This window comes from Delphinapterus leucas, chromosome 1 (genome assembly GCF_059928025.1).
Source record: "Delphinapterus leucas isolate spDelLeu-1000000601 "Yukka" chromosome 1, BTC_Dleu_Yukka2, whole genome shotgun sequence".
Classification (NCBI taxonomy): domain Eukaryota; kingdom Metazoa; phylum Chordata; class Mammalia; order Artiodactyla; family Monodontidae; genus Delphinapterus; species Delphinapterus leucas.
In genome coordinates, this window is record NC_143129.1 from 59,822,501 (window position 1) to 59,850,378 (window position 27,878).

The window sequence follows — 27,878 nt, forward strand, 5'->3', positions numbered from 1 at the left end:
TTGTAATTATTAGACATGCAATTGATCAAATAAATATTTACAAATTTTATAAAGTATTAGACATAAAAATTTATTGAAAATCGGCTGCTTAATGTGTGATGGTGTCCTCAATTAGTTCCATTGCCATTTATGGTTATTACTAGGACAAGGACTCAGTTTCATTTGTATTCTTTTTATTTATTTATTTAGGATCATCACAGCTTTTTAAAAAATTGAGATATAACTGACATATAATATTGTGTAAGTTTAAGATTTTTCCTTTTTATTTTTGAAAGGGTAAGTCATGAGAAACTTTGCTTACATAAATAGTTTGATGGGGATTGAAGGAACTTTGTTCCTGCTGCATCACTTAGTTCTTTGATCTCCTTCTGAATTATGTGCTTCAATAAAAGCACTTACTTAGTCAAAAAAATTTTTTTAACACCCTATTAGTTAACAAGTCCACTCCTTTCTTCACTTCTAATGAAAGCAAAGAATTGGAAGCTAAACACTCAAGTAGGATTAGGTTTTTCTGGTCATTAGAGTCATGCGCTTTTTTGTCAAGACAGATATTTTGATTTTTCCTTTCATGCCCTAAGCACTACAGTACAGTCCCTCGTTTTTCTTCTTCCTCTACCCACCCCCCCCAAAAAAAGGCTCACTCTCTTCACCTTTCTATCCCCTTGGTCTTGAGAGCTCTCTTTCTCTCTTCTGATCCTGGAAGGCTCATGTGGGGTGAGGGGGTGTCTCTCCTCCCACCTCTGCAGTTGCTCTCCTACACTCTTGCCAGGGCTTAGCTCTCACAGTCCCTCCATGATGCATGATCTCTCTCCAGCTACCAACCCCCGCCCCCCACCCCCCAGCAATCTCTTTTCTAGTGTTCTCTGTGTATAAAATTTGTAAATTGAATATTTTTATCTCTCTAATGAATGACCCTCTTATTCTTTATTGTAAAAGGTAACGTACACGCAAAATTTAAAATCCTTGTTTAAAAAAATGTAGGCAGCTCACATAACGTCTTTACTACTGCCAAGTGCTTTCCCAGGTGCTTTATGTGTGTTAACTCATTTAATTCTCAGTCCTATGACATAGGTAATTGTTGTCATCCTCATTCCTCCAGCGAGGAAACTAAAGCACAGAGAAGTCAAGTAACTTGTGTAAAGTTCTACAGCCAGTAAGTGGCGGAATTGGGATTTGGTCCTAAGCAGTCTGGCTTGAGTATGTGCTTTTACTATACTATCCTGCCTCTGAAAAGACAATTGCTAGAATGAAAGCTTTAGCAGTAGAAAGGCATTGTTTGTTCTTAGTACTATGGCTATTATAAGGATCCAGAGAATTATAATTATGGATATAGAATATTCACGTTCAGTGGTATATGAGATTTCTTGGTAAAATCCAATGTGGTGTACATATTTAAGTATTACAATTATTTAAGTTACAGTTTTTATTTAAATAGCTAATTCTGTAACTGAAACATTAAATTCTTATTCACATACTCCTCTTTATTCCCACTACGTTATTTCAAGTTCTCTCCTTTATCTTCCCTGGATTATAATAATAACTGCTTGTGAGATAACGGGCTCCTCAGAATCAGGCTCTGATCTGTCTACAGTTCCAGCCTTAGTTCTTAGCCCCTGTTAATCATTGACAAAATCACTCTGATCCTGTGTTTCAGCTATATTGATTTTAAATCATCTTATATCCTGCTATTTTATGACTTTACCCCCTCCACGCACACACCATTTTTTTTGGCCGTGGAATCTTAGTTCGCTGACCAGGGATTGAACCCAGGCCCATGGCAGTGAAAACGCTGAGTCTTAACCACTGGACCGCCAGGGAATTCCCCACACACACCCTTAATGTGAGTTCTTTTCCACTTTTCTTCCTGTTTAGTAAGTCCCTGTGTGCCTGGTATGGCCCAGTTCTAATGTCACCTTCTGTGTGAAGCCTGCTTGTTAATATTTTAATTGATCCTTGTCCTTTGTTCTTTTAAAATCTATTTCAATGATAGTACTGATTATCATATTATAACTGCTGCATCACATATATTTCTCTTCCTACTCTGAGTTGCTTGAGTCTTGGATTAAGTCTTACTTAGGTTGAGTCTTACTTAAAGCTTGGCTCCTAGTGTGGCCCTGGAACCTCTCTGATTTGTTCGAAAGTATTTGTAGTAGATTGTGGTATAGTGGGAAGTATTAGATAGTTGGGTTTGTTTCCCAGCTCTGTCTTGAATTGTATGTCACCATGAGTAACTTCCTTATGCTCTTTCTAATATTCCCTCATCTCTAAAATGTGAAGAATAACCCATAGGATAATGTCTATAAATTAAAGGCTAATAAGGTAACAAGCTTAGTGCTAGTTGTCCTTTTCTTTATCAGTTTTTTTTTTTTTATCAATTGGGTGTTTAAAAACAAAAGAATCCAATTAAAAGTGGCTTGAACATTAAGGAAAATGTATTGATTTATACAAAAAGAATTAGTTACGTTGGTATCTCAGTGATATTATCAAGTTCTTTCCATCTTTCTGGCCTTCTGTCTCCAGCAGATGTGTTGGTTCTTTGGCTAGCTCCCCTCAAGATTGCAAGATGGCTTTAAGCAGTTCCAGATATCATCCCTTAATGAAGGGAGAAAAAGAACTTGTTTTCTTCTATCCTTCTCTTCTGAAAGACAGCATACCCTTCGTTGGTCAAAATTAGGTCACATAGTTAACCCTCCATCAATTGCTGGCAAGAGTGTATGACTAGATTGGCTTAGGTTAGTCAAGATTCATACCATGGGGCCAGTGAAGGATCTAGCCTCTCTGAAAGTATGTGACAGTTGGCATTCTGACATTTGGGAAAAAATCCTATTTTTATTTTTAAAAAAGGTTAGAATGGTTTATGAATAGGTAACTGACAGTGTTTGCCATGATATTTATGGAAAAGTCACAAACAAAAAGAACAACAAATAAAAATCTTTAGTGCCTACCTCATAGAATCGGCCAGTTACCCTGTAGAGCATGGGACGATCTCATACAGTGAAGACTTGTCTTTCTCCAAGTGCTGATAGTGTCATCATTGAGACATGTAAGAGAAAGTACATATTCTGAAGAATTCTCCTCTCGTAGTAATAGTAGTGGTAATAATAGTAGTTGTAGTAGTAGTAACTGCGGCAAAACTGTTTCTAATTTGAAATAAAATAAAAACTTAGCATTTTCTGCTTAGCATTTTTTAAGGTTTGGGACTTTTTAAAGTTAAATAGAATCCATCTAAACAGAGCAATTGGACGATACATTTAATAAAAATATAGATTTTGTGTGCTTTTTGTTTTGTTTCTGTTTTCAGTGAATGAGCTCATTCTCAAACAGAAGCAAAGATTTGAGGAAAAGAGGTTCAAATTGGACCACTCAGTGAGTAGCACCGTATGTTTCAACTCTTATTACTATTTTTAATAAATCTCAATTTGCTGTTTTTATTGGCTTAATATTAATTAGGTATTAAAGCTTAGCATATTATTGATTTTTCTTAAAGGAGATTTAAGATTATTCTATTCAATAAAGAACTTCTTACCTGCATTGTCTAAAATTTACTCTTATCTTTTGAAAGGTCTGGTGAGATTACTTAGAGTCAGAGTTGGCTTGTAATACATTACATTTGAAGAATTGTATGGCAGGGTGAAACTATGGGTGGTAATTTGAAAAAAAAGACTCTCAGTTTAAGAGGATTAGCCCAAATTATTGAAGCAAATGAGCTTAAATTAATACCTTACCAAATACAAAGTTGCAAATATGGTTAGACAAGTAATTAAAATCCTGGCACTTATTTTGAAGAGAATTATACCTTTAGAGATGCTGACTTAACATGTCTTAAATATGCCTTTCATATCCATTGTTTAAATTTATTTAGGGGAGAAATAGTGATTAAATTATAATTAGAAGGCATTGGGGAGCCACTAGCTGGGGAAGGAATAGGTTGGAATGTCATAGTTTATTTTTGATATGTTATCTAATAAGCATATTAGGAAGTAGCAAACATTAATTTTGACTCTCTAAAACAATTGTCTTAGGAGGTTGTTGTGTTTCTTCTTTTCTTTGTTTTTAGAATGGCCACAGGTGGCAAATATTTCAGGATTTGTTGGGAACTGACCAAGATAATCTTGATTTGGCCAATGTCAACCTCATGTTGGAGTTACTAGTGCAGAAGAAGAAACAACTGGAAGCAGTAAGTGGCCCCTGAACTTAAAAAAGTTTTGTTTTAAATGGTGCTCTGTCAGTTGCATTGAAAAAGATCTAGAAATGTTTAAAAATAATAGGGTAGGATTACTCAGTCCATCCAGTTTTATTCAATAAGAAACATATGCAAGCTACCACTTCTAACAGGTTCCCCTGTTTCAATTCAAAGAAAGAACAAATTCCTTATAATACAACTTACTGGCAGTGGCCAGTTTGTATTAACAAAAGCTGAATGTTAAGATCATGAGAAAGTACAGTTTCATTTTAAAAGGGAACAATTACATTGGTTATTTTTTCTTCTAGTGAATCTTCCCCTCTTCACATATGGGATTTGGAGGAGAAAACAGGGATTATTTCTATCTACATAAAATCCTTCCAGCAGGTGTTGATTGGCAGTAGCAGCAGTCTGTGGCTTAACTAAGGGTATTTAGAAAGATGGGAACTGGAAAGAAATTATATCCTGTTTCATGTAATGGAATCTAAATAAATGAAAAATTGCATTTATTTCTGGTAAATAAATGTAAACAATATAAAATGGGAATTTGCATGTGTTCGTTAGGAATTGAGTATGCTTCATTATAAAGAATATATACCTTAGCACAAGCAAATACCCACCCTGACCTAGCTTAAACATAAAGGGGGTATAAATTGACAGAATAAGGGACTGAGTAGCTTACACACATAAAAAGGAGGAGCTTAACAACCAAATGTTGGGAAGATTGGAACCATCACTTCTCTGGAGACTATATGCAAATGAAATCAGATACTTGAATGTTGTTGGGAGTTTTTCTTTTTTACTTTTCATGACTGTTTCTTTAGGACAGGTCTGATTTTCTTTTCTCGGATTTTTTATTATGTGGCGGATAATGTGGTCACCTGTACTTCCTCATTTACATTTATGTTTTTTTGATCAAAGAAGAAAAAGAGCTTTGTAGCTTGATTTTAAAAAATTCTGTGGATAGATTCTGATTAACATAGCCTGGATCTGGATACCACTTAATAGAATGAGAATCTCTTAGTAGGAGAAAGGAGTAGGTGAGGTTGAGCTGACCAAAATGAGTCTACCATGCTGTGTCTTTTTTGTGGTGGGAATTTCTCCTGTGTTTTTGGTGGGGGGATGGGGGGGACTTTAATTTATTTTTTTCTTTCAGTTTTGTTGAGATGTAATTGATGTATAGCACTGTGTAAGTTTAAGGTATACAGCATAATGACTTGATGCATATATTGTGAAAGATTACCACAGTAAATTTACTTAACATATATCATCTCATATAGATACAAGAAAAAAGAGGAAGAAAAAGTTTTTTCCTTGTGATGAGAACTTTTAGGATTTACTCTCTTAGCAACTTTCAAATATACTTTCCAGCAGTGTTAACTATAGTCATCATGTTGTATGTCATATCCTCAGTACTTATTTATCTTAAAACTGGAAGTTTGTGCTTCTTGACCTTCATTCAATTCCCCCATCCCCTGCTTCTAGTAACCACAAATCTGATCTTTTTCTGTGAACTTGGTGTTTTTAGTTTTTTTGTTTTCTTCTTTTAAGCTTCCACATGTAAGTGAGATCATGTAGTGCTTGTCTCTCTTTCTGACTTATTTCATTTATACTGCTCATAAAGTCCATCCATGTTGTCACAAGTGGCAGAATTTCCTTCTTTTTTATGGCTGTATAGTATTCCATTGTATATATACCACATCTTTATCCAATCATGCATTGATGGACACTTAGGTTATTAACATATCTTGGAAATTGTAAATAATGCTGCATGAACATGAGGGTGCAGATATGCTCTGACATAGCAATTTAATTTCCTTTGGATATATACCCAGAAATGGGATTGATGGATCATATGGTAGTTTTATGTTTAATTTTTTTAGGAACCTCCATACTGTTTTCCATAGTGGCTATACCAATTTACATTCCCACCAGCAGTGCACAAGGGTTTCCTTTCCTCCACATCCTCACCAGCATTTGTTCTTTCTTGTCTTTTGGATGGTGGCCATTGTGACCTGTGTGACGTGATGTCTCCTTGTGGGTTTTTTTTTTTTCGCAGTATGCGGGCCTCTCACTGTTGTGGCCTCTCCCGTGGCAGAGCACAGGCTCCGGACATGCAGGCTCAGTGGCCATAGCTCACGGGCCCAGCTGCTCCGTGGCATGTGGGATCTTCCCGGACCGGGGCACGAACCCGTGTCCCCTGCATCGGCAGGCGGACTCTCAACCACTGCGCCGCCAGGGAATCCCCCTCCTTGTGGTCTTGATTTCTGTTTCCCTAATGATTTGTGAGGTTGAACACCTTTTCATGTACCTGTTGATCATTTGAATGTCTTATTTGGAAAATCCTTTGCCCATTTTTAAATTGGATTATTTGGGGGGTTTTTTGCTATTGAATTATATGAATTCTTTATATACAGTATTTTGGATATTAACCTCTTATCAGATATATGATCTGCAAATATTTTCTCCCATTGCATTGGTCGCATTTTCACTTTGTTGATCATTTCCTTGGTTGTGCAGAAGCTTGTATGTTTGATATAGTCATACTTGTTTATTTTTGATTTTTTTGCTTTTGCTTTAGGTGTCATATCCCAAAAATTGTTGCCAAGACTCTCCTATGATTTCAAACATAGTTTTCTATTAGCATCTACTGTGTGCTAGATGTTGTGTCAAGGGTAGTGGAAAAGACAGGATTCTGCTATGTCATGTATGTGTGTGTGTGTGTGTGTGTGCGTGTGTGTGTGTTGGAGGGGATAGGGTGGAGTAGCTGAGGAGATAAACTAAAGTAAATATTTTCACATAGTGATAAGTGATATAAAAATACTTCTCTATGATAGACTGAACAAACAGTCTTGCTCCCTTAATGCTATTAAAATGACAGTAGAGAGGAACTTCAAGATGGTGGAAGAATAAGGCGTGGAGATCACGTTCTTCCCCACAGATACATCAGAAATACATCTACATGTGGAACAACTCCTACAGAACACCTACTGAATGCTGGCAGAAGACCTCAGACCTCCCAAAAGGCAAGAAACTCCCCCACGTACCTGGGTAGGGCAAAAGAAAAAAGAAGAAACAGAGACAAAAGAATAGGGATGGGACCTGCACAGCGGGAGGGAGCTGTGAAGGAGGAAAGGTTTCCACACACTAGAAGCCCCTTCGTGGGCGGAGACTGTGGGTGGCGGAGGGGGGAAGCTTCGGAGCCACGGAGGAGAGCACAGCAACAGGGGTGCAGAGGGAAAAGCGGAGAGATTCCCGCACAGAGGATCGGTGCCAGCCAGCACTCACCAGCCCAAGAAGCTTGTCTGCTCAGCCCGGGATGGGTGGGAGTTGAGAGCTGAGGCTCCGGCTTCGGTCGGATCCCAGGGAGAGGACTGGGGTTGGCTGTGTGAACACAGCCTGAAGGGGGCTAGTGTGCCATGGCTACCCGGGAGGGAGTCCTGGAAAAGGTCTGGACCTGCCTAAGAGGCAAGAGACTTTTTCTTCCCTCTTGGTTTCCTGGTACACGAGGAGAGGGAATTAAGAGCGCCGCTTAAAGGAGCTCCAGAGACGGGCGCGAGCCGTGGCTGAAAGTGCGGAACCCAGAGACGGGGATGAGATGCTAAGGCTGCTGCTGCAGCCCCCAAGAAGCCTGTGTGCAAGCACACCTGTGCAGCAAGCCACTGCCAGGGTCCTGTGATCAAGGGACAGCTTCCCTGGGAGAACACACGGTACGTCTCAGGCTGGTGCAACGTCATGTTGGCCTCTGCCGCCGCAGGCTTGCCCCACATTCCATACGCCTCCCTCCCCCCAGCCTGAGTGAGCCAGAGACCCCGAATCAGCTGCTCCTTTAACCCTGTCCTGTCTGAGCGGGGAACAGGCACCCTCAGGCGACCTACACGCAGAGGCGGGGCCAAATCCAAAGCTGAACCACAGGAGCCGTGCGAACAAAGAAGAGAAAGGGAAATTTCTCACAGCAGCCTCAGGAGCAACGGATTAAATCTCCACAATCAACTTCATGTACCCTGCATCTGTGGAATACCTGAATAGACAACAAATCATCCCAAATAGAGGAGGTGGACTTTGGGAGCAGCAATATATATATATATGTATATACATTTATATATACATATATATATATATTTTTGTGTGTGTATGTGTGAGTGTGTATGCATATGCTTCTGTGTGTGATTTTGTCTGTATAGCTTTCTTTTTACCATTTGTTCTAGGGTTCTGTCTGTCCCTTTTTTTTTTAAGTATAGTTTTTAGCACTTGTTATCATTGGTGGATTTGTTTTTTGGTTTGGTTGCTCCCTTCTTTCTTTTTTTTATTACTTTTTAAATCTTTTTTGATAATTATTTTTTATTTTAATAAATTTATTTTATTTTATTTCATTTCATTTTATCATCTTTCTTTTTTTCTCCCTTTTAATCTGAGCCATGTGGATGTCAGGATCTTGGTGCTCCAGCCAGGCGTCAGGGATGTGCCTCTGAGGTGGGAGAGCCAAGTTCAACACATTGGTCCACCAGAGACCTCCCAGCTCCACGTAATATCAAACGGTGAAAATCTCCCAGAGATCTCAATCTCAACGGCAAGACCTAGCTCCACTCAACGACCAGTAAGCTACAGTGCTGGACACCCTATGCCAAAAAACTAGCAAGACAGGAACACAGCCCCACCCATTAACAGAGAGGCTGCCTAAAATCATAAGGTCACAGACACCCCAAAACACACCACCAGATGTGGACCTGCCCACCAGAAAGAGAAGATGCAACCTCATCCACCAGAACACAGGCACTAGTCTCTTCTTCCAGGAAGCACAACCCACTGAACCAACCTTAGCCACTGGAGGAGGACACCAAAAACAATGGGAACTACGAACCTGCAGCCTGCGAAAAGGAGACTCCAAACACAGTAAGTTAAGCAAAATGAGAAGACAGAGAAACACACAGCAGATGAAGGAGCAAGGTAAAAACCCACCAGACCTAACAAATGAAGAGGAAATAAGCAGTCTACCTGAAAAAGAATTCAGAATAATGGTAGTAAAGATGATCCAAAATCGTGGAAATAGAATGGAGGAAATACAAGAAACGTTTAACAAGGACCTAGAAGAACTAAAGAGCAAACAAACAGTGATGAAGAACACAATAAATGAAATTAAAAATACTCTAGAAGGAATCAATGGCAGAATAACTGAGGCAGAAGAACGGATAAGTGACCTGGAAGATAAAGTAGTGAAAATAACTACTACAGAGCTGAATAAAGAAAAAAGAATGAAAAGAATTGAGGACAGTCTCACAGACCTCTGGGAGAACATTAAATGCACCAACAATCGAATTATAGGGGTCCCAGAAGAAGAAGAGAAAAAGAAAGGGACTGAGAAAATATTTGAAGAGATTGTAGTTGAAAACTTCCCTAATATGGGAAAGGAAATAGTTAATCAAGTCCAGGAAGCACAGAGAGTCCCATACAGGATAATTCCAAGGAGAAACAGGCCAAGACACATTAATCAAACTATAAAAAATTAAATACAAAGAAAAAATATTAAAAGCAGCAAGGGAAAAACAACAAACAACATACAAGGCAATCTTCATAAGGTTAACAGCTGCTGTTTCAGCAGACCCTCTGCAAGCCAGAAGGGAGTGGCAGGACATTTTAAAGTGATGAAAGAGAAAAACCTACAACCAAGATTTCTCTACCCAGCAAGGATCTCATTCAGATTTGATGGAGAAATTAAAACCTTTACAGACAAGCAAAAGGTAAGAAAATTCAGTACCACCAAACCAGCTTTAAAACAAATGCTAAAGGAACTTCTCTAGGCAAGAAACACAAGAGAAGGAAAAGATGTACAATAACAAACCCAAAACAATTAAGAAAATGGTAATAGAAGCATATATATTGATAATTACCTTAAATGTAGATGGATTAAATGATCCAACCAAAAAACATAGACTGGCTAAATGGATACAAAAAAAAAGACCCATATATATGCTGTCTACCAGAGACCCACTTCAGACCTAGGGACACATACAGACTGAAAGTGAGGGGATGGAAAAAGATATTCCATGCAAATGGAAATCAAAAGAAAGCTGGATTAGCAATCCTCATATCAGACAAAATAGACTTTAAAACAAAGACTATTATAAGAGCCAAAGAAGGATACTACATAATAATCAAGGGATCAATCCAAGAAGAAGATATAACAATTGTAAATATTTATGCACCCAACATAGGAGCACCTCAATACATAAGGCAAATATTAACAGCCATAAAAGGGGACATCAACAGTAACACAATCATAGTAGGGGACTTTAACACCCCACTTTCATCAATGGACAGATCGTCCAAAATGAAAATAAACAAGGAAACATAATCTTTAAATGATACATTAAACAAGATGGACTTAATTGAAATTTATAGGACATTCCATCCAAAAGCAACAGAATACACTTTCTTCTCAAGTGCTCATGGAAAATTCTCCAGGATAGATAATATCTTGGGTCACAAATCAAGCCTTGGTAAATGTAAGAAAATTGAAGTTGTATCCAGTATCTTTTCTGACCGCAATGCTATGAGACTGGATATCAGTTACAGGAAAAAATCTGTAAAAAGTGCAAACACATGGAGGCTAAGCAATACACTACTTAATAATGAAGAGATCACTGAATAAATCAAAGAGGAAATCAAAAGTACCTAGAAACAAATGACAATGAAATCACAGTGACTCAAAACCTATGGGATGCAGCAAAAGCAGTTCTAAGAGGGAAGTTTATAGCAATACAATCCTACCTTAAGAAACAAGAAACATCTCAAATAAACAACCTAACCTTATAGCTAAAGAAATTAGAGAAAGAAGAACAAAAAAAGCCCCAATGTTAGCAGAGGGAAATAAATCATAAAGATCAGATTAGAAATAAATGAAAAAGAAATGAAGGAAACGATGGCAAAGATCAATAAAACTAAAAGCTGGTTCTTTGAGAAGATAAACAAAATTGATAAACCATTAGCCAGACTCATCAAGAAAAAAAGGGAGAAGACTCAAATCAATAGAATTACAAATGAAAATGGAGAAGTTAACAACTGACACTGCAGGAATACAAAGGATCATGAGAGATTACTACAAGCAGCTGTATGCCAATAAAATGGACAACCTGGAAGAAATGGACAAATCCTTAGAAATGCACAACCTTCTGAGAATGAACCAGGAAGAAATAGAAAATATGAGCAGACCAGTCATAAGCACGGAAATTGAAACTGTGATTAAAAATCTTCCAACAAACAAAAGCCCAGGACCAGATGGCTTCACAGGCGAATTCTATCAAACATTTAGAGAAAAGCTAACACTTATACTTCTCAAATTCTTCCAAAATATAGCAGAGGGAGAAACACTCTCAAACTCATTCTACAAGGCCACCATCACTCTGACACGAAAACCAGACACAGATGTCACAAACAAAGAAAACTACAGGCCAGTATCACTGTTGAACATAGATGCAAAATCCTCAAGAAAATACTAGCAAACAGAATCCAACAACACATTAAAAGGATCATACACCATGATCAAGTGGGGTTTATCCCAGGAATGCCAGGATTCTTCAATATACGCAAATTACTCAATGTGATACACCATATTAACAAATTGAAGGAGAAAAATCATATGATCATCTCAGTAGATGCAGAGAAAGGTTTTGACAGAATTCAACACCCGTTTATGATAAAAACCTTCCGGAAAGTGGGCATAGAGAGGACTTACCTCAACATAATAAAGGCCATATATGACAATCCCACAGTCAACATCGTCCTCAATGGTGAAAAACTGAAACCGTTTCTACTAAGATCAGGCATAAGACAAGGTTGCCCACTCTCACCACTGTTATTCAACATAGTTTTGGAAGTCTTAGCCACAGCAATCAGTGAAGAAAAAGAAATAAAAGGAGTCTAAATCGGAAAAGAAGAAGTAAAGCTGTCTCTGTGTGCAGATGACATGATACTATACATAGAGAATCCTAAAGATGCTACCAGAAAACTACTGGAGCTAATCAATGAATTTGGTAAAGTAAGAGGATACAAAATTAATGCACAGAAATCTCTTGCATTCCTATGCAGTAATGATGAAAAATCTGAAAGTGAAATTAAGAAAACACTCCCATTTACCGTTGCAACAAAAAGAATAAAATACCTAGGAATAAACCTACCGAAGGAGACAAAAGACCTGTATGCAGAAAATTATAAGACACTGATGAAAGAAATTAAAGATGATACAAATAGGTGGCGAGGTATACCATGTTTGTGGACTGGAAGAATCAACATTGTGAAAATGACTATACTACCAAAAGGAATCTACACCTTCAGTGCAATCCCTATCAAATTACCAATGGCATTTTTCACAGAACTAGAGCAAAAAATTTCACAATTTGTATGGAAACACAAAAGACCCCGAATTGCCAAAGCAATCTTTAGAAAGAAAAACGGAGCTGGAAGAATCAGGCTCCTGGACTTCAGACTATACCTCAAAGCTACAGTAATCAAGACAGTATGGTACTGGCACAAAAACAGAAATATAGATCAATAGAACAGGATAGAGAGCCCAGAGATAAACCCATGCACATATGGTCACCTTATCTTTGATAAAGGAGGCAGGAATATACAATGGACAAAAGACAGCCTCTTCAATAAGTGGTGCTGGGAAAACTGGGCAGCTACATGTAAAAGAATGAAATTAGAACACTGCCTAAAACCATACACAAAAGTAAACTCAAAATGAATTAAAGATCTAAATGTATGGCCAGAGAGACACTATCAAACTCCTAGAGGAAAACATAGGCAGAACACTCTATGACATACATCACAGCAAGATCCTTTTTGACCCACCTCTTAGAGAAATGGAGATAAAAACAAAAATAAACAAATGGGACCTAATGAAACTTAAAAGCTTTTGCACAACAAAGGAAACCATAAACGAGGTGAAAAGACAACCCTCAGAATGGGAGAATATATTTGTAAATGAAGCAGCTGACAAAGGATTAATCTCCAAAATTTAAAAGCAGCTCATGCAGCTCAATATCAAAAAAACAAACAACCGAATCCAAAAATGGGCAGCAGATGTTAATAGACATTTGTCCAAAGAAGATGTACAGATTGCCAACAAACACGTGAAAGAAGCTCAACATCATTAATCATTAGAGAAATGCAAATCAAAACTACAATGAGATATCATCTCACACTGGTCAGAATGGCCATCATCAAAAAAATGTACAAACAACAAATGCTGGAGAGGGTGTAGAGAAAGGGGAACCCTCTTGCACTGTTGGTGGGAATGTAAATTGATACAGCCAGTATGGAGAACCGTATGGAGGTTCCTTAAAAAAGTAAAAATAGAACTACCGTATTACCCAGCAATCACACTTCTGGGTATATACCCTGAAAAAACCATAATTCAAAAAAGAGTCATGTACCACAATGTTCATTGCAGCTCTATTTAGAATATCCAGCATATGGAAGCAACCTAAGTGTCTATCGACAGATGAATGGATGAAGAAGATGTGGCACATATATACAATGGAATATTACTCAGCCATAAAAAGAAACGAAATTGAGTTATTTGTAGTGAGGTGGATGGACCTGGAGTCTGTCATACAGGATGAAGTAAGTCAGAAGGAGAAAAACCAATACTGTATGCTAACAGATATATATATGGAATCTAAAAAAAAAAAAAAAAAAAAAGGTCATGAAGAACCTAGGGGCAACACTGGAATAAAGATGCAGATGTACTAGAGAATGGACTTGAGGACACAGGGAGGGGGAAGGGTAACCTGGGACAAAATGAGAGAGTGGCATGGACATATATACACTACCAAATGTAAAACCGATAGCTAGTCGGATGTAGCTGCATAGCACAGGGAGATCAGCTCGGTGACTTGTGGCCACCTAGAGGGGTGGGATAGGGAAGGTGGGAGAGAGGGAGATGCAAGAGGGAAGAGGTATGGTGATATATGTATATGTATAACTGATTTACTTTGTTATAAAGCAGAAACTAACACACAATTGTAAAGCAGTTATACTCCAATAAAGATGTTAAAAAGAAAATAAAATGACAGTAAAGGTAGTTTTAAAAGGCCAAAGAATGGGAGAAGAGACAATGGCAGCAATGGAAAAAGTAATAGATTAAGACATCTGAGAAAGCTGAGCCAGCAGTGAGGAAGAGCTAGGAACGAACCCTTTTTATATTGTTAAGCAAAGGCCTTGGAATTGGTAGCATGAGATAGCTCATACAGCAAAGGCTGAAAACAGGATGATTTGTTGAGGATCTGATTAGGAAGCAGTTGGATTCTCTGATCCCTGCCTGTACAACTCATAGCAAATGATTCTCCCTTTTCTACCTTTAAGAGAACAGTAGAATTTTTGTTCCGTGGTGGTGGTTAAAGAGAGACTTTCTGGACTATTGCACCACAGTCTCACTTAAGGGTGTGTATGGGCTATTTACTGAAGATAGGTAAGTTTACATACTGAATGTGAGAGCTGTTAACCTTATTCCCCCTTTGACGTGTCAACATTAATCTTTGCATGCTTTTTTTGTCTCTGTCTTAGAATTGAGGAAGTACAGGTATCTTAGTTTTAGAACTCAGATCTTTTCTGTTATTTTTTGATGAGGGAGCCAGTTCAGAAGCAAACTTCCTGTCATAGGTATTATAGCATTTTTCATTATTGTTTTCCTGTTTTACTTTGCATTATTATTTAACTTGAATATTTCTAACATACAGAAAAGTACAGAAAATAATGAGACTCTTGACTTATCTTGCAGTTTTAATAAATAGTAACACTTTACCATATTTGTCTTAGGTCTGCCTTTTGAGAATTAAATATTTTTTTATACTTAAAACCCTCTCATCTCATTCCATTCTCCCAGAGTAACCACCATATGAAGTTGGGAGGGATCCTTCTCAAGCGTGTATAAGCTTTTTTTAAACATATACTTGTATCTACAACTGAATATAAAATATTGTTTGTATAATTTAGAATTTTATATAAAGAGTTTCAAACTGTAGTTATCTTTTTGACCTATGCCTTTTTGTTTACTTTTTGAGGTTCCTGCTGATAATTGTAGATCTAGTTTGATTATTTTAACTTATCTATAGTAATCCATTGCATGAACATTTCTATTCCCCTGTTGATGGACATTTAAGTTGCTCTGAATTCATAATTGTGAGTGTCAGTACTGCATTTAGTATTGTTATTCATGTCTCCTTGTGCTCATATATATATACTTAGTGATTTAAGGAGTGGAATTGCTTTTCATAGGGTTTGAATGCCCATTTTAACCATATTAAATATTGCCATATTGCTCTTCTGTGGGTTTGTACCATATCGACACTTGGTATTTTTTTTTTTAGTTTCTGCCAGTCTGATAGTTGTCAGATGCTTGTGTTTGTGTATGTGTGTGTTTTGTTTTGTCATTTTGTATTTTTTGTATTTCTGTGATTACTAGCGAAGAGAGTTTCTTCATTTGTTTGTTTATCTTGGTTTCTTATTTGATGAATTGCCTATTCATAGCCTATAACCATTTTCCTAATAGATTGTTTCTTTTTTCTTACTGATTTGTTAGAAGTATGTTTGTGTGTGTGTGTGTGTGTGTGTGTGTGTGTGTATTTTGGATATTGCTACTTTGCCAAATGCTATTTTGGTAATTGAATTCTAGTTGAATTGTATTGTGAGACTGATTTATATGATTTTAGATTGAGTATTTATCATGATTTCATTTTATTTGTCTCGTTGGCTTGTCAGATAGAACATTTTGTTTGGTTTCTTACTGGTTGCTTTTGGGATTTTAATATAATTGCTATTACATTGTACTTTTGAGTAATATTATCCTACTTCATCAGTATTATAAGAACCTTACAACAGTATACTTCCATTTCTTCTCTCTCAGCCTTTGTACTATTTTTTGTCAAATGTTTTACTTCTATATATGTTATAACCATCCCCCCATAAATCATTATTAATTTTGGTTTAAACAGTAAATTATGTTTTTTGGAGATTTTTAAGAAGTTCTGTATATACATATATTTATCATTTCTGGTATACTTCATTGTCTTGTTTTCCATTCACTCTTTCATTCATTCTTTCGTGTTTGTTTTTTAAAAATATATATATATATTTATTTATTTAGGGCTGCATTGGGTCTTCGTTGTTGCGCGTGGGCTTTCTCTAGTTGAGATGAGCGTGGGCTCCTCTTCTTTGTGGTGCATGGGCTCCTCGTTGCAATAGCTTATCTTGTTGCAGAGCACGGGCTCTAGGCACGCAGTCTTCAGTAGTTGTGGCGCACGGGCTTAGTTGCTCTGCAGCATGTGGGATCTTCCTGGACCAGGGATTGAACCCGTGTCCCTTGCATTGGCAGGCGGATTCTTAACCACTCTGCCACCAGGGAAGTCCCCATTCATTCTTCTGAATTCCATCTGTAATTTTCCTTCCACCTGAAGGACAGCTTTTATCATTTCTTTAGTGTAGATCTGCTGGTGATGAATCTTTCACCTTCTATGTCTGAGAAAGCCTTTATTTACCCTTTATGCCAGAAAGGCAGTTCCAAATGAGTATAGAATTCTAGATTTAATTTTTTTCTTTCAGTATTTTAAAGATGTTGCTCCATTGTCCATTGTCTTGCATTGTTTCAGATGAGAAGTCTTTATCCTCAGAATGAAATGTATTTCTCTCAGTTTAAAATGTTCTTTTTGTGGTTTTAAGTATTTTGACTTTGATATACCTTGGTATAGTTTCCCCCCCGCCATGTTTCTTGTTCTTGGGGTTCTTTGAGATTCTTGGATTGGTAGGATTATAGTTTCCATAAGATTTGGAAAATTTTTGGTCATTATTTCTTCAAATATTTTTCTGTCACCTTTTCCACTTTGGGAACTCCAATTACACATCTGTTAGGTTGGTTGAAGTTATACCACAGCTCACACATAAACAGTTCTGCTTATTTATGTTTTATCTTTTTCCCCTGTCTAGTTCATTTTGGATAGTTTCTATTTCTGTTGTCACGTTCACTACTTTTTTCTATAATCTGTTGTCTCTCCTTAACTTGGAGAACTCATATAGGTAGTTATAGTAACTTTTTTATGACTGTATTTGCTTATTTTATTACTTGTGTCATTGCTGCATCTGTTTTTATTGATGGATTTTTTCACCTTATTTTGGGCCATATTTTCCTTATTTTTTTTTTTCGTATTTTCCTTATTTGCATGCTTATTAATCTTTTGATTGGATGCCAGAAATTGTACATTTTAACTTGTTTAGTGTTGCTATTTTTGTATTCCTTTACACATTTCTAAACGTCGTTCTGGCATGTAGCTAAGTATTTTCAAAACAGTTTGATTATCTTGAAGCTTGTTTTTTAAGCTTTGTTAGGTAGAGCTAGAATAGATTTTTGGCAGTCTCATTGAGTGTTCTACCTGATGCCTGTGTATTTCAAGGTTTTTCTGCCTAGCTCCTGGGATAATGTATTATTTCTGGTCCTTTGTCTGAAATTCATCCATTCATATAACTCGCCTGCTGTTTTGTTGATTAAAGTAGGAATTCTATCTTTCTCATTGCATTTTAACCAGTAACTTCAATTTGTTTGCTTTTGGTCCATTGAAATTTATTGTGATTTTTTTTTTTTTTTTATGGCTCACTATATGGTCTGTTTTGTTAAATGTTCACCTTCATTTAAAAGCAATGTGTTATTTGCTGTGCTTTATAAATGTAGAGTTTGTTAATATTCAAAAACTTATTTTCTCCTTGCTCCATCAATTATTGATTGGGGTATGTTAAAAATACAATTTTTGATTGTTTATTTTTCATTGATTTCTATGATTTTTACTTCATGTATTTTGAAGCCCGTTATTAGGTGCATACATGTTTAGGATTGTTATGTCTTCTGGATGAATCATCCCCTTTGTCACTATGAATTGTATATGTTTATTGCTGGAAATATACTTTGTTCTGGAGTCTGCTTTTATATTTTCTGATGTTAATATAGCCTCAGTAGCTTAGTTATGACTAGAGTTTCTATGGTATATTCTTCTGTACCCTTTTACTTTTCTTCTGTTGTTTTTATATTTTAAAAATGTGTCTCTTAACTGTATGTAATTGAGTTTTTAATGCAATCTAGTAAGCTCATTAATTCAAATACTTAAGTTCATTTAAATGTAATATATAATAATTATCAATGTGGTCAGGCTTGAGGTCTACCATGTTGGTATTTGTTTTCTGTTTTTCCATATATTCCTTATTTACCCTTTCCCCTTTCTTGCTTTCTTTACAGATCATTGAGTTTCCAGGGTTTCATTTTAGTATACCATCTTTGTTTTTCGCATATTGCTTATTATTGTATTTCTAGTGGTTTCTCTAAAGATTGCAAAATGCCTTTTTTACTTTGCACAGTCAACCTTGAGTTTATAGTATGCCACTTCAAGGACATTGTATTCAGTCAACACTGAATATACAGTTGACCCTTAAACAATGCAGCTATTAGGCATGCTGACACCTGCGAAGTTGTAAATCCTCATCTAACTTTATAATCAGCCCTCCATATCCATGGTTCATTATCCATGGATTCAACCAGCTATGGATAGTGTAGTACTGCAGTTTGTATTTATCGAAAAAAATCCATGTATAAGTGGACCCATGCAGTTCAAACGTGTGTTGTTCAAGGGTCAACTATATACCATTTAATGGAAAGTGCAAGACCTTATAGTATTTCAATTTACCAAGCTCCTGCCTTTTGTGATTCAAATTATATTATAAACCCCACCAGTTATTTTTGCTTTAAACAGTTAATAGTCTTTTGAAGAAATGATGCAAAAAAAAGAAACAGAAAAGACCCTTTTAAACCAAAATATTTACCCTTTGAGATGTCTCCATTTTCTCTTGTAGATCTGAGGTTCCATCTGAGTCATTTCCCTTTTGTCTGTATAATTTTCTTTACTATTTCTTGTATAGATGATAGTTTTGTTCTGTATAGAAGTCTAGTTTTTTTTTTCTTTTAACACTTTAAAGACATATTTTCATTTTCTATTTGCTCCTTTGTTTCTGATGAAATTTTCAGTCATTCTTAATCTTCTTCCCCTAGTGTATCCTTTTTAGCTGCTTTTAAGATGTTCTTTTTGACATTAGTTTTCAGTTTGACTGTGATATTCCTAGCTTTCATTTAAAAAATATTCATCCTGCTTGTGTTTCACAGAACAGGAGGATCTGTTTGTTGAACATGTGAACCATTATTTATTCAACCCTGTGCTCTCTCTCCTTTTCCTTAGGATTCAAGTCATATGTTTTATTGTTTCATTTTTTAAAAATAATTTATTTTATTTATTTTTGTCTGCGTTGGGTCTTCGTTGGTGCGCGCGGGCCTTCTCTAGTCGTGGAGAGTGTGGGCTACTCTTCATTGTGGTGTGCGTCCTCATTGTGGTGGCTTCTCTTGTTGCAGAGCATGGGCTCTAGGCTCACAGGCTTCAGTAGTCATGGCACGCGGGCTCAGTAGTCGTGGCACACAGGCTTAGTTGCTCTGTGGCATGTGGGATCTTCCCAGACCAGGGCTTAAACCCGTGTCTCCTGCATTGGCAGGCAGATTCTTAACCACTGCGCCACCAGGGAAGCCCTTTATTGTTTCATATTATCCCACATATTTCTGATGCTCTGTTTTTATTTTTTCTCTCTCTGAATTGGATTAAGTAATTTATATTGAACTGTCTTTGAATTCATTATTCCTTTCCTCGGCTCTGTCCATCTGTTCCTAACTTCATTCATAGTTTTTTTATTTTTATTTTTTTATTTCAGACTTTTTATTCTTCATTTCTAGGTTTACACTTTGTTCTTTCAATTCTTTTCTAATTCTCCTTTTTTTCGCTCATTTTGTCCATTTTCTCAATTCTTTTTTCTTTTTTTTATACAGCAGGCTCTTATTATCTGTTTTATACATATTAGTGTATATATGTCAATCCCAATCTCCCAGTTCATCCCACCAACCCCCCCTTAATTCTTTAATAATATAGAGACATATTTTAAAGTCTTTTTTGCTCATTCCAGCAAGTGGGTCACCTGTGAATTTCATTCTTTTGCCTGTGTTTTTTTTTTTTTAATTTAATTTAATTAATTAATTTATTTTTGGCTGTGTTGGGTCCTGGTTGTGGTGCATGGGCTTCTCATTGCAGTGGCTTCTCTTGTTGTGGAGCACGGGCTCTAGGCATGTGGGCTTCAGTAGTTGTGGCACGCAGGCTCAGTAGTTGTGGCTCGCGGGCTCCAGAGCACAGGCTCAGCAGTTGTGGCACATGGGCCCAGCCACTCCGCAGCATGTTGGATCTTCCCTGACTAGGGCTCGAACCCATGTCCCCTGCATTGGCAGGCGGATTCCCAACCGCTGGGCCACCAGGGAAGTCCCATTTTGCCTGTTTTTTTCTCTTGACTTTTCCTACTTCTTTCCCTGTCTTGTAATTTTAAAGTTGTATTCAAGAGCAGTAAAGAGACTAAAGTAGTTAATACTTTCTTTCTGAATGGTCTTGCCTTTCCCTTTGTCAGGGAGCAAGGATAAGAGACTCACCTCTTTGGTCTAATCAGTAATTTAGCTGAGTTGGTGCTCAGTTGTTGCTTGAGCTAGTTTCAGTTCATTGAAAGTGAAGTTGGGAATTCTATGACAGTCCAGTGGTTAGGATTCTGTGCTTTCACTGCCGAGGGCCTGGGTTCAGTCCCTGGTCAGGGAACTAAGATCTTGCAAGCTGAAGTGGCCATGCTTTTTTGTAGTATGTGCAATATCTCAGTGAGTCTTCAAATTTTGACTGGTGTATTCTTATCAATCTATAAACATACAGATTCCTGGGATCTTTTCTAGAGTAACAGAATCATATAAAATCCGTCCCGGTGTCTATTTTAAAAAATGCCTCAAATAATTCTGTTGCATAGCCAGGTAAATGTAAGTTTTATTAATCTTTCTTATTTTTGTTTGTTTTAGAAATGCTCCACTGGACTTTTTTATTCTTTTAAAATATGTATAGGAAAGTTAGAATTGTAGTTTTTCATAAACCATGTCTTATTGTTATTCCACTTTTAGCTTTTGATATTCTTTTTATGTATATTTATCAGATGTAGCTGAAATTCATTGTTTCATTGTGTACATTTTAATACTAAAAGGTATCTTTTTGTAATTTTATTTATTTATTTTGGCTGTGCTTGCGGGATCTTAGTTCCCCTAACAGGGGTTGAACCCACTCCCTCGGCATTGAAAGGGCAGAGTCCTAATTATTGGACCACTAGGGAGTTCCCCTGTAATTTTATTTTTTGATAACAAAAAATGTTAAACTTATAATTACCATTTATCTATTACATCTTTGTTTCTGTTACCAATGTGTGTTATTTTACCCCCCCCACTTTATAATATTAAAATTTAAAAAAAAATTTTTGAGTTTAACTGAAATCTTTCATATAAATATATTAATTCTCACATCTGTGTGAGTAATTAATGACCAGAAATAGTAAATTAGATTTCTGAAAAGCATGAATTTCTTCCTATTTATTATGTTTCTTACTCCCCTGCAAGTTAAATTCTTATGGGGAAAGTAATTTCAGTGTCTAGAAACTACATTGGTTCCACTATGTTTTTGTTTTTGTTTTTTGTTTTTTTTTTTTGTGGTACGCGGGCCTCTCACCGCTGTGGCCTCTCCCGTTGCGGAGCACAGGCTCCGGACGCGCAGGCTCAGCGGCCATGGCTCACGGGCCCAGCCGCTCCGCGGCATGTGGGATCTTCCCCGACCGGGGCACGAACCCGTGTCCCCTGCATCGGCAGGCGGACTCCCAACCGCTGCGCCACCAGGGAAGCCCTGTTTTTGTTTTTTAAATTAAAAAAAAATTTTTTGGCCACACCACACAACATGTGGTATCTTATTAGTTCCCCAACCAGGAATCGAACCCCCACCCGCTGCATTGGAAGCACAGAGTCTTAACACTGGACCACCAGGGAAGTTCCTCCACTACAGTTTTTGTCTTGATGTTTTATTAGTTTGGTTAGGGAAGAGAAAGCCAGGACAGATAACAGAATTGCCATTTCCGATAAATAGTTTTTTCTGCATGGTCGATGAGAAATGTAGTTGAAAACACCCATTTACCCGTTTTTTTCAAGTTAGTTTTAGGGGAAATGGCTTGCTTTTAAAAATGCCAGTTAGCAAGTGGAAAATGACTAAATAGAAATAAGAGACTAACTTAAGTGGATGAGTTAGGTTGCTTCATACTGGTTATACTGTGGTGTTAAAGAAAACTTTGAACTCAAAGTTATGTTTTTAAAAGAACAATTATAATTTTCTATTATAGGAATCACATGCAGCCCAACTACAGATCCTTATGGAATTCCTCAAGGTTGCAAGAAGAAATAAGAGAGAGGTATATTATTTTGTGTATTTTACGTAATGTGTCATTTACTATTGTTGACTCTTCCCATTTTTTTTTCCATTTTTGTGAAGGCATTTCAGGTTAAAAATTTTATTTAAACATTTAAAAGCATTTGAGTTTTCAGGAGTTTTATTTTTTTTAAGCTTTGTTATTTTAACTCCTTTTACGTTTACAACTTGATATTTTAAAAATCCCTTTCTGGAGGTGTGCTAAAAAGTTTTCTATAGGAGTGAATATAATGATGTTACCTCAAAGCTATAAAGAATAGATAATAGAATTATCAAATGGCAGCCTAACTTTCACCCTGAAAAGAAAACGTAGGAATATTTAGATAATGAAGTCTTAAGTAGAGAGGGTTACAATTTTCCTATGATTAAAATACATCCTGGTGGCGGGAAACAAGTAAAAATATAGCTACCTATTTAGAACTTGGAAAGTGTAAGTCATGCAGGATAACTAAAAGATAACTTTTTATTAATAATTTTATAACAGAATGTCCTAATTTAACATTTATAAGATTCCTCAGTCATTTCACAATAGTATAAAATATGGGAAAATGAAAGGCAAAATCCTGTGTTCTTGGTAGCATGCTAAAATAACTTTGAAAACTGTTTTATATTTAAATTACCAACTGTTATATTTTTACTTTCAGTTGTCTAATTAGGACATTTTTACTCAAAAAAAAATAACCATATTTGTTAGGTTCCAGGCCATCTTTATTATTTTTGAAAATAAAAAGATGAGAACTTGTTTTGATGAAGTACTTTAAGTGTGCATTGCCAGAACTTTACATTATCTTAGTTTGATATTTCTGCTTTTTTTGGACTATTCATGATGTCTGTTTTTAACTTTTTCTTACTTTGTTCAGATTGGATTTTTCTGTGTTATGCTAGTGTTGATAGCTAAATGTTCTTTACCTGGTTTATGATTGTATGTTTCTTTAACTTTTACTGAGGTAGCAGTTGTGATTTTAATGTTTTAGTATCTATTAAAAATTACCTTCAGTATGAATTTGAGTTTTATATATTCTTCTTGATTTTTAATTTTATTTTTTTGGTGGGTCCTTTAACTTCAATTTGCATAAGAGTAACCTGAGGATCTTCTTAGAATCCAAATTCTGATTAAGAGGGTGTGTGTTTGAGCCTGATAATCTGCATTTCTAGCAAGCTGCAGCTGATGATGCTGTTGGTCCGTGGACCACACTTTGAGTAACAAAGCTGAACGTTTTATAGCATACGGAAACAAAATTATTAATTCAGTATGTACACTCAACCGTCTTTGCTATAGCAAATTCTTTGAAAAGTGATAATTTTTTATATTCCGTACATACCTTCTCTCCTTTAAAAACAGAATGTGAAATTGTTTTCCAGTAGTTTTATGTAGTTCTTTTCACCTTCGACTTTGAACTCATTGAGTGAGATTTGGTACATCGGAAATAACCTGATAATGAATCAATTAAGTGAACAGTCCAAACATATGGATATCTGGGGGTTAAATGAAATGGCTGATCACTGTGTATGATCTGAATTATTTAAGGTTTTCATTAGCCTCTGAGGTTTTTCATACTTCTCTAGTGTCTGTTAATGCTTGCAACATATTTAGATTTGAAATTTTCTCAGGTAAGAAGGATGCAGCATATAACTATAAAATAAACAAGTATGAATGTTCTGGGATTTTTACTAGCAAGCTGACAAGTTAGTCCACCACAGTTTCATAGATGCTGGCAGAAGACATGAGACTTCTGGGTTGGAAATAAAGTCTTGACTACTCCTGGCATATGTGGCAGCATCAGCTTCATGCCCTGCAAGTCCCTCAGGGGCGGTTTAGAGATGGGCCTTGGTAGATTCTGCATATACAATGGATATATATTACAACCAAAGAACCTTGAACTTAGGAAACCCCAGTCTTTTAAAGGGGTCTGCTAGCAAATCTGTTCAGTCTTTGCCCTGCAGGGAGACACTATTTTTATTTTATTGATCAGAAAACAAATCTGCCCTCTCTCCTGGAGGAAGTCAGTATTTCTGTCTTGCCAGGGTGTTCACTAAACAGACATCCTTGAAAAGATAATTTGGAACAAAAGTTATCAAAAGATGTGCAGAAATGGGAGAGATAGGTGGAGAATGTTTTCCAACGATAGCTCTTCCTTCTTATATTAATTTGTCCTCTCTCTGATGCAGTGGCCAGTGGCGTCCAATAACTTCTTCTATGATATTGCCTTTGATCACATAGCCCTTAGCATCAGTGTTCCTATATTTTTGTTATTATGTCTGGGTTAATTGTGCTTTAGAATTTTTCAACTTGAGTTTAATTTGAATCTTATAAGATCCTTGTGAATGACAGATTTTTTTTCTCTCTTGGATCATATTTTCTTATGATAGGCAATTTAACCTAGAAACATACTGGTTCCAAGTACTTCTGGATATTGGTGCCTCTTAATATACAATGATTATACTGTCATTAATATATTTTGGTTTTCTTGTTTTTAGTGTATCCATAATTGAGTGATTCTGAGTATATCAGGTTTAACTACACAAGGGACTCTGAGGAGCTAGGTTAACAAAGTTTTAAAACTTTGAAAATTTCGAGCTAGGATAACAGACTTAAAAACTTACCAGTTACTTTGATTAAATTTCATTAATTTTTCTGTGATTGGAGTCAGTTACACTAGTGATTTGGAAATAGTAAACTTTAGTCTAGAAAATGTAGTTGATTAATACCTCATGATTTAGTACAGACAGAATGAAGTGAGTGGTTATTTTTTTTTGCATATATTATAAAGTATATATTTGTGTGTTTAATCCTCAAAGTGAATATGGTTGTTAAAGGTCTTATCTCCTGTAGTATAATTTATACTTGAACTTATTCAAGCAAAATACAGACTGACCAGGAGACAAACTACTATTTCTGATTTTCTTTTCCTAAGATTAACATTCAGACTTTGAAAATTAACTTTGTGATTTTATGCTTGACTTTTAATTGCAGTTATGATGAGTCTAAACCAAGACTCTGAATCTGCTTTTCAGATTTAACATACTTATTTGTTCCAATGTCACATCTTGCTGTTAGAATCCTACATTTAATTTTTATTTGTGATTTATTGTTTTCCTTGACTCTCCTTTGAATATTAAGAGAAAGGAATGTGCAAGGCACATAGTAGGCATTTTCATTAGTTATCTATTGCTGTGTAACAAGTTACCCTCAAATTTAATGGCTTAAAAACATCATTTAATATCTTGTGTCAGGAATCTTGGTGCAGAGTAACTGAGTGCCTTTGCTCAGGGTTTCTCACCAAGCTACGCTCCAGGTGTTGGCTAGGGCAGCAGTTATCTTAAGGTTCCACTGGGATAGGAATGCTTCCCAGTTCACTCGTTGGCTGTTGGAAAGAGATACCATATTCTTACCACATGGGCTTCTCCATAGGATAACTTACTGTGTGGCAGCTGACTTCCCTCACAGGGAGCAAGAGAGGGTTTTGAGGACAGCAGTCTCATGCTTTTTGTAGATTAATCTTGAAAGTTACATCTCAACAAGTGTTCTGTTTTTTCCATTAGAAGCAAATCTTTGGGTCCAGCCTATACAAAGAGAGGGAATTACATAAGGGTGTGAATTCTGAGGTGGGAATCTTTGGAGGCTTTCTTATAGCCAGCCTACCACAGCACTTAATAAATATATGTTTTTAAATGAACATGTTATTCTTTCTTCATGTTCAGATTGAACAAAAGGGCTTTAGGTTCCATGGAAAAGCCAGTCTCCTCTGTGCAAATTTGTACCAGCATTTGAACAATTGCCTTATATTTCATACGATTTAATTTTAACATATACTTTTGGATATTTGTGGTACCTGTTTAATTCATTGTAATAGGACAGTTTTGATGAGTCTTGGTTTCCTTTTGGTTTTGTTCGGAATTTTATTTTGAATATTTGAAAGAATTGAATTTTACAATGTTTTTATATGAAATAAAGCACAGAAAAGTTCGTAAAACGAATTTACAATTTAAAGATTCATAGTAGAGTGATCATCCGTGTGACCATCATCCTGATTAAACAATAGATTTTTGCTAGGCTTCCTGAAGCTCCCTCCCTACCCTTTCCAGATTATAGCCTTCTCCCTTGCCCATTAGGTAGTCAATATTCTGATATTTATGGTAATCACCTCTCTGTTTTTCTTTATTGTTTTGATGCCTAAGTATTTATAAGTCTCTTCTTCTGAACTAATATAAATGCACTTCTGCATTATATAATGTTCTGTTCTTGTCTTTGGCTCAGTGCTAAGATTCATCCCCATTGTTGTATATGGCTATAATTGATTCATTTTGTTGTTGTATAGTATTCTATTAAATGAATACACCCCATTTTTGTTGTTGATGGACTTGTGAGTTGTTTTTGGTTTTGAGCTATTTACAATGTTACTATCTTATATATTTATCCAGGTATATATTAGCATATATCTTTCTATGCTACACATGTAGAAGTGGAATTAATGAGTCATAGGATATGTACATCTTCAAATTTAATAGATAATGCCAAACAATGCCTGAGCAGTTGTATTGGTTACTCTTCCTACAGGCATTGTAGGAATGTTCCTATTGCACTATATTATTGCCAGTACTTGGTGGCAATAGACTTTTTTCAGTTTAGCAAATCTTAGGATATGTATTGCTATCTCTTTGTGGTTTTAAGTTGCATTTCCCTGAGACCAGTGAGGTTGAGTACACAGTACTATGAATTGGCCATTGGGATTTTTGGGTATGTGTGAAGTACTTGTTTAAAGCTTTGTGCATCTTTTCTATTTAGTTGATTTTCTTATTGGTTTATTGTTTATATATTCTAGATAAAAGTTCTTTGTTCTATCTATCTATCTATCTATCTCTATATCTACTTATCTATAGCAAATCTTTTACCCCTCTAATTGGGCTGCTTTTTCCATTGTCTTAATGATGTCATTTGATGAGCAGAAGTTTCTGTCTATAATAGAGTCAAATTCATTAGTCGTTCCTGTTATAATTAGTACCTTTTTATGTTAGGTAAAGAATTCTCCTCCACCTGAGGTCATGAAGACATTTTACTATATTACCTACTTGAATCTTTACCTTTTATTTTTCATACTCGCATCTATAATCTACTTGGGAATTTTTCATATGGATGTCCAGATGTCCAAGCATCCTTAATTAAAAAGTCCATCCTTTTCCCATTGCTTTGAAATACCACATCTGTCATACATCATGTGTCCATACATGTGTGGGTCTGTTTCTAGGCTCTCTTCTGCTCCACTGGTCTGTTTGTCCATCTTTCTGGCAATACCACATTG

The 27,878-nt window shown here is 36.3% G+C and overlaps 1 protein-coding gene across 9 annotated transcripts in view; it reads left to right on the forward strand.

Moving 5' to 3' along the window:
* The window catches only part of COP1 (COP1 E3 ubiquitin ligase), a 276,120-nt gene that overhangs the window by 48,773 nt on the left and 199,469 nt on the right, over positions 1–27,878 (forward strand). For 5 of the 9 annotated variants that reach the window (XM_089910796.1, XM_089910781.1, XM_089910774.1 and 2 more), the window contains exons 4-6: positions 3,302–3,378; positions 4,058–4,177; positions 22,493–22,561. In XM_089910796.1, coding sequence (XP_089766922.1) covers positions 3,302–3,378; positions 4,058–4,177; positions 22,493–22,561 — 266 coding nt within the window. The remainder of the gene's footprint in view (positions 1–3,301; positions 3,379–4,057; positions 4,178–22,492; positions 22,562–27,878) is intronic. The other 4 variants (XM_089910777.1, XM_022556528.2, XM_089910807.1 and 1 more) reach the window with 2 other exon arrangements.